The 15,130-nt window shown below is 39.0% G+C and overlaps 1 protein-coding gene across 2 annotated transcripts in view; it reads left to right on the plus strand.

Annotated features, from left to right (window-relative positions):
• The window catches only part of LOC124068671 (protein diaphanous homolog 1-like), an 88,131-nt gene that overhangs the window by 15,123 nt on the left and 57,878 nt on the right, over nt 1-15,130 (plus strand). Inside the window, exons 2-13 of one of the 2 annotated variants that reach the window (XM_046407073.1) lie at nt 5,751-5,777; nt 6,570-6,734; nt 7,176-7,277; nt 8,017-8,147; nt 8,966-9,049; nt 9,147-9,210; nt 9,828-9,967; nt 10,269-10,374; nt 10,622-10,732; nt 10,937-11,055; nt 12,330-12,446; nt 13,996-14,111. In XM_046407073.1, the coding sequence (XP_046263029.1) occupies nt 5,751-5,777; nt 6,570-6,734; nt 7,176-7,277; nt 8,017-8,147; nt 8,966-9,049; nt 9,147-9,210; nt 9,828-9,967; nt 10,269-10,374; nt 10,622-10,732; nt 10,937-11,055; nt 12,330-12,446; nt 13,996-14,111 (1,282 nt within the window). The remainder of the gene's footprint in view (nt 1-5,750; nt 5,778-6,569; nt 6,735-7,175; nt 7,278-8,016; nt 8,148-8,965; nt 9,050-9,146; nt 9,211-9,827; nt 9,968-10,268; nt 10,375-10,621; nt 10,733-10,936; nt 11,056-12,329; nt 12,447-13,995; nt 14,112-15,130) is intronic. The other variant, XM_046407074.1, reaches the window with a different exon arrangement.

Genomic DNA, 15,130 nt, shown 5'->3' on the forward strand with positions numbered 1-15,130 from the left:
GTGCGTGAATGAGTGTGGTCTACTGGTCAAAGTATTCATTAAAGAGTCTCACAGCATTAGGAAGGAAGGACCTGCAGTATCTCTCCTTCACACACTGTGGGTAAAGCAGTTTGTTGCTGAACAAACTGCTCAGTGTTGTCAGGATGTCTTGCATGGGGTGTCCCTTATTTACCATCAGACATGATAGCTTAGCTATCATTCTCCTCCCACCCACTACCTCCACTGGGTCAAGAGAGCACCGCAGGACAGAGCCAGCCTTCCTAACCAGCCTATTCAGTCTCTTCCTATCAGAGGTCGAAACGCTGCAGCCACAGCAGACTACTCCATAGAAGATGGTTCACACCATCATAGAGTCATTAAAGGCCCTCAGGAGGGCCACCTGCACTCTAAAAGATCTCCTCAACAAATACAGTCTGCTCTGTTTTTTTTCTTGTAGCTTGCATCTGTGTTGTTAGTCCAGTACACTGTATTATTCAGGTGATCACCCAGGTACTTGTAAGATTTCACAGTCTGAATAACCGATCCCTGTATGTTCACTGGTGCAAGAGTGGAGTATTTGCTCCTGCGGAAGTCCACCAGCAGCTCTTTGATTTTCCCAGCATTGGTCTGGAGGTGGTTCTGCTGGCAGCAGTCTAGAAAGCCTTGGAGCAGCTCTCTGCATTCTCTATCGCGCCCATTCATGATGAGGACCACAACTGCTGAATGTTCAGAGAACTTTTGCAGGCGAAAGTTAGCTGAGCTGTATGAGAAGTCTGCAATGGTGAAGAGAAAAGCTGCCAGAACTGTTCCCTGTGGAGCCTCTGTACTGCAGACGATCAAGTCACTCTTACAGTCTTGTAGTCTCACGAACTGTGGTTGGTTAGTGAGGTAATACAGGATGCATGCTGTCATATGGTGGTCCGCCCTTCTGTGGTCCAACTTGTCAATCAAATGTCTGTGGCTGTATGGTATTGAAAGCACTGGAGAAATCAAAAAACATGATTCTTACTGTGCTTCCAGGCTACACAGACAGAAGCGACACCAGATTATGGTCAGATCTTGCCAGAGGAAGGAGAGATACTGAGTTGTAAGCCTCCTTGATGTTGGCATAAAATAAGTCAATTACTTTATTTTTATTAATTTCTGGTGTGACATGTAGCATATTGTGTGAAGGTGGGTAAGGTGGAGGACAGAGAGGCATGATTGATATCACCAGAAATAAGAAGGAGGGCATGTGTCTGCAGCCTGCTTGTGACTGAGTGGATGATGGAGAGAAGGACAGGCTTATAGCATCTCCTCCTAGCACACCGTTCCACTCTGTTGAGGCTTCCTCTTTTCCTCCTCCTCAGCTCACGAGGAATATTGAGTCCCTCTCCAGGTAGTGCCACCACCATGTTGCCCAACAGCCTCAGCTGATGCCTGGTGTGAACAATGCGGCATTGGCTGCGCACAGGATCACCAGACACGGTTGCAAATGGTGCAAAAACGAGTAGAGAGACCAGAGCAAACACAGTGAGAGTCATCTTCCTAATGCCCAGTTGGGTTAAAATACTAAGAAGAGAAAAAGGTTAAACTAAGAGGAAGAAAAAGTTAAGGAAAGAAAGAAAGAAAGCTCACCAGTGAGCAGAAACTGCTGTAACAGGCTGCCACTATGGTAATGCCACCTTGAATTTCTTTCACTTTGGTTAGAGCTTGTAAAGGGCTGTACAACATGTTTTACAAGGACCTCCTTATTACAATTCTTTATTTCATTCTGTCATATTGCAATTCAGCTTTCTCAGACAGTTATATAATGGCATTTTTGCCTTTTATAACAAAGGTTCTTGGCTAATCCCTAAGTGGGACTTGTGATTTCTTTTTTTGTACTGATCACTAAATGTTTATGCGTGACACTAAGACCCAGTTACATATCTTTTCTTTAGTGTGTTGTAGCTTTTTTGTGCATGTTAAATATCTGCAAAGTTACAATCCCAAAGTTGATGCCACAGGCAATTGTCTTCTCCAGCACAAAGTACTGCACCTGTAGATAAGCCTGTGTAATTAGACATTATCATGTTGCTTGGGTGATGTTGCTTTTCCCAGTCTGGTGCAATGTTAGACTAATGTTGCAACGTTAAGGGACAGTCAAGAGAAACAGTAAGCCTCATTTGAACCCAACTAAATGACAGTTATTGTGTTTAACTAAAAGCGATGACTCTTCTTATTGATCATCATTCCTATATACAAATATTAGCTTGGCAATCAGGAAGGAGACAACTGAAAATAAACGTGTATGTAAGTGGTGAGTGAGTGTGGTATGAAAATCCAAAGCAAGCACTTTATCATAACAAAGGTTTGAGTATCTGTGGTGCTTGATTTGCTTGTTTTCCTTTTTAAATGATGAACACAGACTTCTGTCATCATTCAAAAACCTGAATTAACCTCAGCTGCGTATGTTTTAAAAAAACAAAAAACATTTGGTGCAGCCCTTGAATGTAAACCAAGAAAAATGCTAAATATGTCACATCCCTAAAAAAGAGATTCTTTGTAATTTTTTTTTTTTTACGATTGTTGTGAAGCTCCACCATTAATCCAGCGTACATCAATTTTGCATGATCATCTGACAGAACTGGATGCTTCACTCATTTGCCTGAAAAAGTGGCCTGACTTGCTTGAGTTTTCATTCTTGCTCTGATTTACATAATCTCTCTTATCACTCTCAGGACCTGCTTCTTAAATATGTATGGCTAGACAGGTGCAGGTACGCACACGCGCGCACACACAGAGGAATGTCAGCAGCAGTGTGTGACTGGCTCATTATATCGCTGTCACAAACCAAATGCATCTGCTGATTTGCGTTTTCTTCAGCTGTCTGGTCTGGAGACAGATAGCCAGCCAAACAAAGCCATAGACAGAGCCCTATCCGCCTTATTTTTTTTACTGTAGCCTTCAAGGTTGTGTAATTATGTTCTCTTTCAATCACTTATATACTGTATTTCTGTCTGTGGTGATGGGGGGTGGGGGTCATAAATATCCATACAGTCAAACATTTCAGACCAATAAAAAGACTCAACAAAACTATGTGTGATCCTCAGTCTAGCAACATCAGTCCTACCTATACTGAAAGTGACCCAAAGGAAAAAGGTGTGATGCATACTGGACCAATTGTTAGCATGGTTGTTGTTGTCCACTGGCACTGAGCTCAAAAGCTCGAGATTCACTCCATTCTCCAATTAATAGATCGGTAGTATGAGGGCAGAACCCAAAATAATAAGAAAAATAGTAAATGTAATAAATAATAGTAAAATAAAAGATTTGTAAATTTAGATTTATTTATTTATATATATATTTTTTAGCATTCAGATAGTATTGTGAATGCTATATCTAAAACTGTAACACTCCCCTGCTCTGCAAGGTGATGTTTCTCCGTGTTTGGGTCACTTGTACAACATGCAAATATGTCAAATTTTAATTTGCATGCACTCAAAAGTTTAAGGAGGCCTTGTAGTTCTAAAAGTAGTTTTGAAGTGGTTTGTTGTTGCTTTTATGGTTCTCAGACAGAGAGATGGTATGTATAAACCCATTTGACCTGCTTGTTTTGTTGATTTTGTCTGTCTGTATTCCTAATTGTTCTTGTAGGTTGAAAAGAGGAACTTAACTTACAGTTTGCAAGATTCAAGCATGTTTTTTGTCTCTTCCTCCTCTATCACCATTGCTGTCTTCTGGACATACTCATATTCGGTTTCCCGTGTGATTACCCAGAATCCTTTGTGCCTGCTGTTAGCTGTATGTTTCCGTTCTGTGGGAGGAAGAGCACCACATCATTTGTGTATGTGTTATTTTCTGCCCTTGTGTTTGTCTGTGTGCATGGGCTGATTGTCTGTTGTTTAATGACAGCTGTGTAAGCAGCAACACCCTTCTCTTGACTGCTCTCCCCATGATTAGATGCCCTCTACCTCTTATTCTCTTGCTGAGAAAATAATAAGTGAACTTGTTAGCTACTGCAAGTGTGACAGTTGTAATAAAGGGACAGCACAGTGTACTGTAGGTATATAGACCATTGCAAGGTAACAGGAAGTCGTAATAACTAAAATAAGATTGTAGCAAAATCTGTTGAGAAAAAAACTCTTCAACAGGTTATATTTTTACAAGGCTTAATTTATTGTACAGCTGGAGGCAGCTGTAGTGGCTTCTGGGTTAGAACAATCAAAGAGCAAACTAGATTTGCTGTATGTACTTCTAAATCACTGCTGTGTGAAAGAAGCAGACAAAGAAGACAATGTAAATGGAAGAAAAACATGCAAGTGTGAACAACAGATATCACTGCAACCTCTATTAGTTTAATTTCTCAAAATTCATTTGATCTGATTTATTTGGATGTCAGTGGGCTTTTGCGCATGCACACACACACACACACACACATAGATCCAACAAAAACAACAGACAGAATAATTCTTACCTAATACCAATATCCGTGCGATACTAGTTTGTCCTCCTATCGAAGAGGTCGTGTCATGTTTCGAATGCATTTTTTCAAATGACACATCTATTCACTTAATTCCTGAAGGTGGATCGTGCATTTTTATTTGTTGCCACGGTCTTTATCACAGACTGTATAAATGGTGGGCAGGGCTTCTGGGTTTGAAAAGTTAACCAAATACAGAAGTGAATACAGAAAAGTTGACTGTAGACGTTGCAGATACTTGCAGTTATAGTGTTTGTTCCCACTACTCTGTCTTTATTCAAAATTCATTCAAAATGCATTTCTTTAATCTCAGCCAACTGGATGATTATGATGTATATTTAACCGTCTACAAACTGAAAGGCTAGTGCACTTCTCTGCCTAAGTGGATAATAACAGCAGAAGGGAAACATCTGACAGCAGCTCTGAATTCAGTCTATCTGTGTGGTCAGAGAAAGAGAGGACTTAAAGAATACCCTTTTCTGTATATGATCTTTGGACTATTTGACCTTCAGACCCCTGCAGCTGAGACCAACCCCAAGGTTATTATGTTACTTGATGTCAGAACAAGGTGTAAGGTGTTATGTCCAGACAGATCCTTCTGTATTGCAGGTTGTTGAGATTGTATAGCTTGTGACTTGTTTTCCTCTGTTAAAATACATGAAAAATAACTTGGCTTTAACTTTGAATACTAGGCAAATTTGCATTTTGCATTTGGGAACCAAATGTCATTATATACTTATTATATTCTTGTTTAACATTTTATTCTTGGATGTTAAGAGCTCTGCATGGACATTGTAAGGACACATTTCTACATTTTCAAAGTGTGACTGCTGACAATCTAATTTCTTTTGGAGACATTATTGGCCATACCCTGACACCTAATGGTCAAGACCTGCAAGTGTGTTTTAAATATATTGGTGCCACTTTACCCCTTTCAGAATGTATCAATATCCATCTGCCTTTAACTGTTTATGACTGCTGATCTGCTACTAAAAGGTCATGCATGTAATTACCACCTTTCAATTGTCTTGATTACTTCAACTTAGACTCTATTTTAAATGTATTAGTTCTCCAGAGATATATATGAATGACGTGATTGACTTATAGCACTGATTTATGTGTAGTGTTTCCCTCTGTTCACTCATGAAATCTGTAAATGGTTTCCGGGATCTGTTTCCTGTTATAAGCGATTCTTGTCTAATTGATTCTTTCTCTTTCTCTCCCTCCATCTGTCTCTCCTCTTGTGACTGGCTTTCCCTGTCTTCTGTTCAATTTTTCTTTCCCTGCTGTGCCGTTTTGCTCCCTTTCATTCATTCATCCTTTACAGAAACTCAAACGGCTGTTTCCTGATGAGGTAGGTTTGTTACTGCTTTCCATCATTACCTGTTTGCTTCACAGATCCGTCTGTCACTGTGGTTCTTAACAAATCAACTTAGCATCATCCATTTAATGTCATGTCACCGTCTGTCATACAAACCTAATCCAATGTAACACAGATGTCAAGTATATATTTTGTCCTGTGCTGTACTTGGATGTTCATGCTTTGAAGATGCACAATGACAGCATGAAATGCTTGGCACATAGGATAGTGATGCTTTCTTGTGCCCAAAATAGGAGAGTGCCAGAATTACACACATTAATAGATTATCCAGGATCACTTTGAAGGGTCAATATGTGCCAAGGGTTACATGTATGTTAAAGTTGATGTTCTTCTTCTTCTGCTTTCATTCGACAATATACAATATAAATACTGACAAGAAATATTTACCAGATGAAGTTATTAAAACCACAGGGAAGGAAGTCTTCCATTAGTCATTAAAATAAGACTCTTGTGGTGTGTGTCTGCCAGTGTTAACTGCATGTTGTGTGGCAAAGTCTGTGAGCAAAAACCTTTGTCATCTCTAATCCCTTATCATTATCTTACAATGTTGAAAGTTTTCTGCTATTACAAAAAATTATATCCTAAAAACTATGTTGGGAATGTTTGTAAGAGTTAAATTATTTAAGTAAGAGAGTAGACCTGTCTTTAAGCTATTGATTAGGGATGGCTAACTTGTTTTGTGGCCTTGCAGCGATGGTTTCACTTTGCAGTTTTTCCTCTCTGACCACTTCCCCCTAACCTCTGTCCTATTGTCTGCTAATCCAGTTGGAGCGTTTCACCAGCATGAGGATGAAAAAGGACAAGGAGAAATCCGTTCCTGTGCCGGGTCAGCGGCACTCTTCAGCTGCCAACTATGAGATAAATGCTCAGAGTGCTCTGCTGCATGATCATTCAGATGAATATGTCCTGGAACTCTTCGAACAGATGCTGGTGAGAAAGATAGTAAATGTTTCTCTGTTGTGTATGAAAGATTAAGCTTTTAAAGAATCACCTATTCATTGTCTCCCCTGAACAACCAGAAACTCGAGCTTGTTATATTCCACTCACAAGTGCTAAATCACAAGTGTTTCTAGGTTATGCAGTATTATCTATTAAATCTTCTCATTATCTTAACACACCAAAAATAATGAGGGTGACACTTTTAAGCGGAGTGTCTGAAAGGATCTCGCTGTGGGCTTTGCATTCATTTTTTCCAAGTTGAAATACCTTAATGTGACTCTCACATTTTTAATTACAATACAGTGTCCATTTTAGGATGTATTTTCTGTTTATTAATTGCTTGAGTCTGCATATTTTTCATCATGCTAGTTCATTGTCTCAAAGTACTGCATATTTTTTTTTTCTTTTCTCCTTCCTTCTGTTTTTATCCAGGTGGATATGAACCTGAATGAGGAGAAGCAGCAGCCTCTAAGGGAAAAAGACATTCTGATCAAACGAGAGATGGTCTCCCAGTACCTCCATACATCTAAAGCTGTCAGTACCGCAATAAATATTGCTAACACAGTGTGCTGAAGGAAATTTGCTGACAGCATCATGCATGTTGTTGTCTTTTCAGTAGTACATGCAATCAGTTTAAGTTATAAATCGTTTGGTCCTTTACATGCCTTATCATCACTGTCATGGTCTATCATGAAGCCAGACTGAAGCGTTTTCAAGTGAAACTATTATATTTAGACTAATCATTAGAACACAGGTCCTCTTTGACTGTCTGTGTTCAGGGACAGCCTTTGCTTATCCGGTTGTGAGTGTTTCGTTCGTCGGGTCAGCCCTGGATAATTTTATTTACAGCATACAAATGTATTCACTGTCTGATGCAGAGTCAGTGATGTATCACAACCGTTGCTGGTAGGACAAGCTACGCTTCCAGTAGCAATAGCAGCAGGAAAAATAGTATAAAATCACATATGTGAGTAGCTCAAAGGACCAACATAACCAAGCACAGATGGTAGCCAGCACAGTTCAATTAACTGTGAAATAAGCCTATTAAGAGAAAATCCTACACACAGTACCCCTTAACTCTGCAAATCAGAATTTCAAATTGGGCTTGACTGTTGCCCTCAGAGCCCTGCCATTGTGCGTTCTTGTGGAAATGACACAAATTATAACCTGTAAGAAAATAAATGTCAACCCAGAGCACAAAACAGTTGTTTTGTGCTCTGGGTTGATAGATTGTTTGTGTTGCTCACTGTGTCTGTTTGTGTTTGTTGATTAGGGCCAAAACCAAAAGGAGAGCACCAAATCGGCCTTGATGTATATCCAGGAGTTAAAGTCGGACTATCAAGACTCACAGCTGCTGAGCTGTCTGGAGTCTCTGCGAGTCTCTCTTAATAACAACCCTGTCAGGTAAACTTGCATACTGATACATATAGTGCCTATGAAAATAAAACATTGAGCCAGATAAATGCAGGAATTATTTCAGATTGACTGTATCAGTCTCCTGGTTTGTTGTACAGACCTTCATGGTTGCTGTACAACTAGACAGAACTAGACACTCAGTTGTTTGCCAATGTAGTTACTTGCAATACATTCTGTTTGCACTGTGATATACTGCTCAGACAAATTAAAGTGCAAAAGTGCACAAAATCCATTGTTGTCATAATTCCTGGATATCTTGAAAAAACATATTACACAGCGATGTAGGACATGACAGTGCGTACTTGACTGCTGATTGTTAGTAACTTTCCTTTTTTAAAGGCCCATTCAGTAATGATTTGGCCACTTAAAATTATAGAGTTTGATCTACAGATAAAAACAAAAAAGCTGTTTTTCAGAATTTCTTACTTGAAAGCCAAAAGCATGAATATATTAGGTTTTGTCACCTGGTGTTGCTGTTTGTTTTTTTAAAATGCCTCTAATTCTGTTTGGGGATAATGATCTGAATTATATTTTTGTTATGTTTTGTTTATGCTGAATCGTGTGTTGTCTGCAGTTGAGAGACTAGGGTGATATTGTTGTAAAATCATTGAAGCCAGTAACACTTCACACAAAACAATTAATTGTTTTGTGTGATATTGTGATATTTTTAAAGATCACAAGATTTTTCATCATAATAAAATGTACTTTAACACCAGAAATACAAGTAGGTTGTGCTAGTCTTAAAAAAATATATATATATATATATATATATAATAATATATCTAACATGCTCTTGTCGCTTCTAGCTGGGTGCAGAACTTTGGAGATGAAGGGCTTGCCCTATTGCTGAATCTGCTTAGAAAACTACAAGAGGAAAAAGACGAGTACCCGTAAGACACTCAAACCACAGAATATGGATTTGGTACCCTCTAGAAATGTGTCTGTAATGTTTTCCTGTATGTGCCTTCTTTCACATGCACCAACTAGAATGATGGGAGTGAAATGTCAACACGAGATCATTCGTTGTTTAAAAGCCTTTATGAACAACAAGGTAAGAAAATTGCTTCTTGCATCAAAATGCACAGTCCTTTCTTTGCTACAGGTGTGTGTAGTTCTAAGTAATAGGACTACTAATAGATCTTCAACCTGGTTTCAGTCCTTGTTGTAGTGTAGCAATTCTTCCTCTAGAGGGCACTATGAAGTGACCAACTGTCACGTCATTGCAGTGAATTTAGTTTGAGAGTGCTTTTAGTGTGGTTATGTGTGTGTGTATCAGTAATCTGGTGCCTGTGAGAGACTAAAATGCTACACTGCTCTTAATATTTTAAAATAATACATTATAAGCTGAGATCAAAAAAATTAAAACTAAGAAATGAAGAGGTACAGAGAAAGAAACAGAGTTTTGAAACAGAAAAGCTGTGTGCCAGGTAAGAAAAATTGTTTAGTGTTTAAAAGTATTAGCTATTGTGAAATTGTTTGACAACTTTGTTTTTATCAAAAGACAACATTGCAGCCAGATTAACTTTTATTTGAACCACAAGGACTGTAGACTCTAATTTCAATGATTATAGCCCTGTCACAGCCCTGCTGGAGAAACAAATCCTTAGAGCACCTCACCATGTTCTACTTTGTCTCTTCCTCCTCATCCCTTTTTTTCCCCCCTTCCAGTATGGTCTGAAATCCATGCTGGAGTCAGATGAGGGAATTCCTCTGCTGGCCAGAGCCATCAACCCGAGGGTGCCTCATATGATGGTGGATGCTGTCAGGCTGCTCTCTGCCATCTCAATTTTGGACCATCCTGATAACCTGTAAGCACGAGTCAGATGTTGACACCATCATTTAATGATTTAAACACAGAAATTTAAAAAGTTTTACTGGATTAGTTTGAAGCCTGGAGTATAAGTCTAATATGCAGTGTTTACACACCTTGAATTGCAGTGAGTAGCAACCTAGCACTGACATCAGTAATTGAATAATTGCGTATAATATTTATGATATTATAATAGTTCTTTTAGCTTTGACCTGTATGTTTGCTTTTGAATAAAGCAACAGAATGTACTTATTTGTTTTGAGTATGTTGGTTAGTTGATGGTGTTCTGTTTTTTGCAGTCATGAGCATGTTTTGGGGGCCATTACAGAGGAGGCAGAGAAACAGGGCATTGAGAGGTTTCGGCCTCTCATTGCTGGCTTGAACAATCAAAACATTGCTCTTAAGGTAAACAGACACATGCAAACACAAAGTTTAACAATTAGAAATCCCCACCTGTATTTGTTTGATAAATGACACCACAACTCAATTGTATGTAATAGACAGACAGAACTACTCAAGACAGCTTGCAGCGTACAGGACTTACTCAGCTGACTCATGTTGTGTTTGTATTACAGTCATCGTCTCTCCAGTTCATCTAAATTTTACTGGTGACTTGGTGAATGGTTTTCTATTTTTTTGTTTGTTTTTCCAGGGTAGCTGCATGCAGCTGATCAATGCCTTGATTAGCCGGGGAGAGGAATTGGAATACAGGATCCATATTCGCTCTGAACTACGGAGATTGGGCCTCAGAGAACAGCTGATGGTACAGGACGCACATGTCTCTGTCTCTCTCTGGAAGCTTTTGTCTTGATCACTGGCTGACATGTTCTCATAAGCTGTAAAAAAAAACTAAACAGACAAACAAAAAACAAATCATTCTCTCAACTGTCCAAGCCTAATAATTGTCACACTCTTTTCTTCTTGCTGTTCTCCTCTTTGCCTTGTCATCCTGCACCTCCCCCTGCAGGAGGTGAGGAAGATAGAAAACGAAGAGCTGAGGGTGCAGCTTACAGTGTTTGATGAGCAGGCTGAAGATGACTCCGAGGAACTCAAAGCACGTCTTGAGGACATCCGCATTGAGATGGAATATCCTTCTACTGGGAAAAATTATCTGTAGAAAATTGCCAGGTTCTATTTTTTGACCTTGAAAATCTCTATACCTAGTTACAACATAACATCCCTTGTCCATGTGTTTGTCATTACATTGCTAGTTTAGAATAGAATAGAATTGAATAGAATCTTTATTTGTCTGACACCAAAAAAAAAAAAAAACAAGAAAACAAAACAATGACTGAAAGGAGTAACTATAATATTTTTCAAAATGAATGAATCCCACCTACTTTCTTCCAAGATAAGACACAAATTAATATTTTTATACTTATTTGGTAGAATTGTTGCTGGTCTTAGTGGACAGTGTAACCTTGCCTGATTTTTTTTTTCATTCAAAATCCATCTTGGCCTTTTGGAACCATACTGGCATTAGCTACTCATCTGTGGTGCTGTAAAGAACAGCAGAATGTCCAACCAGTCAGGTCATTCCTTTAATGCAACTCTAACAACAACACAAACTACTTAATGTGTTACTGTGTTTTGTTGTATGTGGACTCAGTCCATGCTGTCGCTCTTTGATATCCTTGTGAACACATGCTTATCTTCCCACTCTGTGAAAAGAATGAGGAAACTGAACTTAATAGATAGACAGCGTAGCACTTAATAGCTTTGTTCTATACAAACATGGTCCATCTCCATTAAACATATAAAACCTGAATTTCAAAATACAAAGACACATACGTAAGGAAAAATGCAAAAGATTGCAGTTTTATCTTTAACGCACAATGCACGCTGTTTTCAGCTCTTTGACATAATGGGATATTCAGGATGGACAGGTTTTTGATAATAAAAATAAAGCCAGCCTTACTGTAACAGTGTGCTTTAAAAACAGCTCAAAAAGGACCACCGGATTTCTCAGTGGTGCTTTTTTCATGCAGTTATAATTTTCAACACCAGGTGTCTCCCAGGGGTCAGAGAACAGTGTCAACACAGGCTGCCTCTCTCACTGCAGCACTGAATCTGTTGCATGGATACAAAGATAATGTAACGCAATTGGTTAAACAAATTTTGAATACTTAAACACACATGCAGTGTAAGTGATTAAGTTTATCAGAGGGACTACGAGTCCGGTCTCTGACCTCTGTGTCACTGTAATTCTGCAGTTGAACAGATGACAGTGGTCAGCTGTATGTGATGTATGCAGCAAAGGTTGGTGCAAGTTGTTCAGTCACTAATTGTTGAAGAGAATTTAATATTTGTGTTAAACTCTATCATTCATTATGTTAGCTGAGCCTTAACTTTTGCTTCAGTGATGTGAGGGAAGTGTTTGACATCCTAGTCAACACTGTGAAGGACTCCAAAGCTGAGAGCCACTTCCTGTCCCTAATGCAGCACCTGCTGCTGATCCGCAATGATTATTTGGTCAGGTAACTCGTGAACACATACACACTCATACATATTGATACTCCATCACAAGCCTCCTCACACATTCACGTTACAGTTCATATAAAACTTTTTTGTGACAAGACACTAGTGTCACCTGGGGTTTACTTTTCACCACTGTTCTGTCAATGTGATACATACACGTGATACAGGTCATTTTGGTTGATAAAAACTAGAATAAAGCCAACTGTTTTCTAGTGATTTTTCACATTGAAAAGAAGCTGCATATTACACAAGTTAAAGTTACAGGGCAGTTTTCTAGAATTATAATTGTTGTATTGGTACATTTTCAATATTGAGGTTTATGTCAAAAAATAATCAGGATTTGTCAAAATCTTATCATATACATACAGGAAAGTACTTATGTAACTGTTTCTGGCGTTTCTTCTGGAGTACTCATGCAGTTGTATAAAACATAACTGAGACAAAAAGAAAATCTTCTCCTCCTCTTTTTCCTGTTAATTTACTAGAACACTGTTCAGATACTGAGAAATTAATACACGTAATTTGATTTCAATAGAAATAACTGTTTTCTCACCAGAAATATGCTGATGTCTCCCCCTGTGTCTTCGGGGTTTAGCTGGAGAAACAGAGGACTAAGGAAGAGCAACTGATTAAATAACAAGACAGGGCAGAATAATTTTAAGAACAAATCATGTGGGGATATCAGTACCACATAAAAGAGGAATGTTTTGTTTGGCTTAATACTGCAGAAAACCGGCAAAACAATGGCAAAATGTGCAGACAGTCAGACGTTTGATTTGAGTTAGTAGAATATACAAGTATACATAACATCAGGATCATGAAGAATGCCAGATAAAAGACTTGCCTAAATACATTCAGTTTTCCAGAATGACACTAGATGTCTCTCTCGCTCCACGGATAAATCTGAGCTCAAGGAAAAAAAAAAAAACCCTGAAATATATTGAAGGAGTGGAATAAGTGTTAGACAAAGGCAGAGTGACTAAGAGAGACAGGGGAGGGAGAATAAATAAAGTATTGAGTTTGTGACTCTGGCAGCATCTAATAGGGTCAGGGAATAAGACACCTCCAAAATTGAGTGTCTGTGTCAAGCTGGCTTGAACAGACACGGAGTGCTGGACATAGAGTAAGACACTCTCATGTACACAGTTGCACACAATCAATCTTTGTGACAGAAACGCAAACCGTCATGCTCACACAGACATCCAATCTCAGTTGCAGACAAAGTGACAAAGCATGTGTGTTCACACATTTGTCTGAACAAGTGAACCTGCTCGCTCTGTGTCACTTCTACCCTCTGTTCACATATTGTGCCAGATTTCTTGTTTTTGCAGACTAGACTGATATTCACATATATTTGCTATATCTGGCATTGTAGACATAACATGCAGAGTGAGACATTTTGTCTTTTTTCTAAAGCACTGAATATAAGCTCTCCTTCTCCTTTGTTGCTCTCCTCCTTCATCTTTCTCATTTTCTCTCATCTCTCTCCATTTCTTTCTGTCTCCTTACACATCTCCCTGTAAATCCATTGCTCCCTCCATCCTGCAGGCCTCAGTACTACAAGCTGATAGACGAGTGTATTGCTCAGATCGTAATTCACAAGAATGGAGTGGACCCTGACTTCAAGTGCCGTAACCTCAGCATCAATATTGAAGGCTTGATTGGTGAGTTGTTTGCTCAGAATATAGACAAAATCAAGTCCTTTCCTTTCTCTCTCTTAAACCTACATGATGCTTTCTTGCCCTTCACCAAATCTCTGTGGAACTTAGAGCTCTGCTAATGCACTTTGACAGGTTTTAAAGACCAAATCAGCACAAAATGCACGTGAGCCAGAAAATTCAAACACTGTTCTTCAGTACTGTATGGGCTGAAACCTTCAGCAATATATCACCTCCCCCTTCAGTCATAGACACTGACTGTTCTGTTGCTGTTAATGGCAATATACTAGCCCCATGAGCTATAACATTAATTTGATCATAAGTCATTTTACGCTGTCTATCTATATGGTCGACGAATGTGTAGTGCTCAGAAGCGCCACAGGGGGGAGCCAGAGAGGAGACGTGTATCAGTGTGGACCGAATTGTGTTACAGGTTATAGGTCTGCACCACATCAAGGGAAGAAAAAAGCTTTATGAACCTAAACAATCTCCAAACCAGATTCTGATTTCACAGTATAGTAGGCGAGATATCTTTGTCCTCATCCAGGGTTTGATCCCTAAAGCACAACCATAGCTTGGTCAGATGGTAACTCTCAGATCCTTGTGGTGAATATATGAATCTAATAAAGTTAGTAGTGCCTAGCTGTGTGTCTCTCCAACAATCCTATATTTTTAAAGAATAAGTTCACATTTTTTCAAGTCTTTAGGAAAGAAAATAGTCAAGCACCCAGAAGAACATTGAAACTGTTTTTCATTGTCCCTGTGCTCATCATGTGCTTGAAATAGAAGTGGGGGGACAGTATCTACAGTTCTCATTCTGTGCAAAAGTGCATTTCAAAGTGTATCTGATGCTATAGTGAGGTTTCGGCAGTCTGAGTTGGAAATGAGTATTTTCCAAAGTTACTGTCTTTTCAGTACAAAGTTCTCCGCTGCAGCTCGGCAAGAAAACACTGTCTGGGGAAACCGTCTTTCGGTTTCGGGAATTCTAAAAAGACAAACTTTGGAAGATACTCACTTTATTTGTC

The sequence above is a fragment of the Scatophagus argus genome, chromosome 12 (assembly GCF_020382885.2).
Source record: "Scatophagus argus isolate fScaArg1 chromosome 12, fScaArg1.pri, whole genome shotgun sequence".
In the NCBI taxonomy this organism is placed as follows: Eukaryota; Metazoa; Chordata; class Actinopteri; family Scatophagidae; genus Scatophagus; species Scatophagus argus.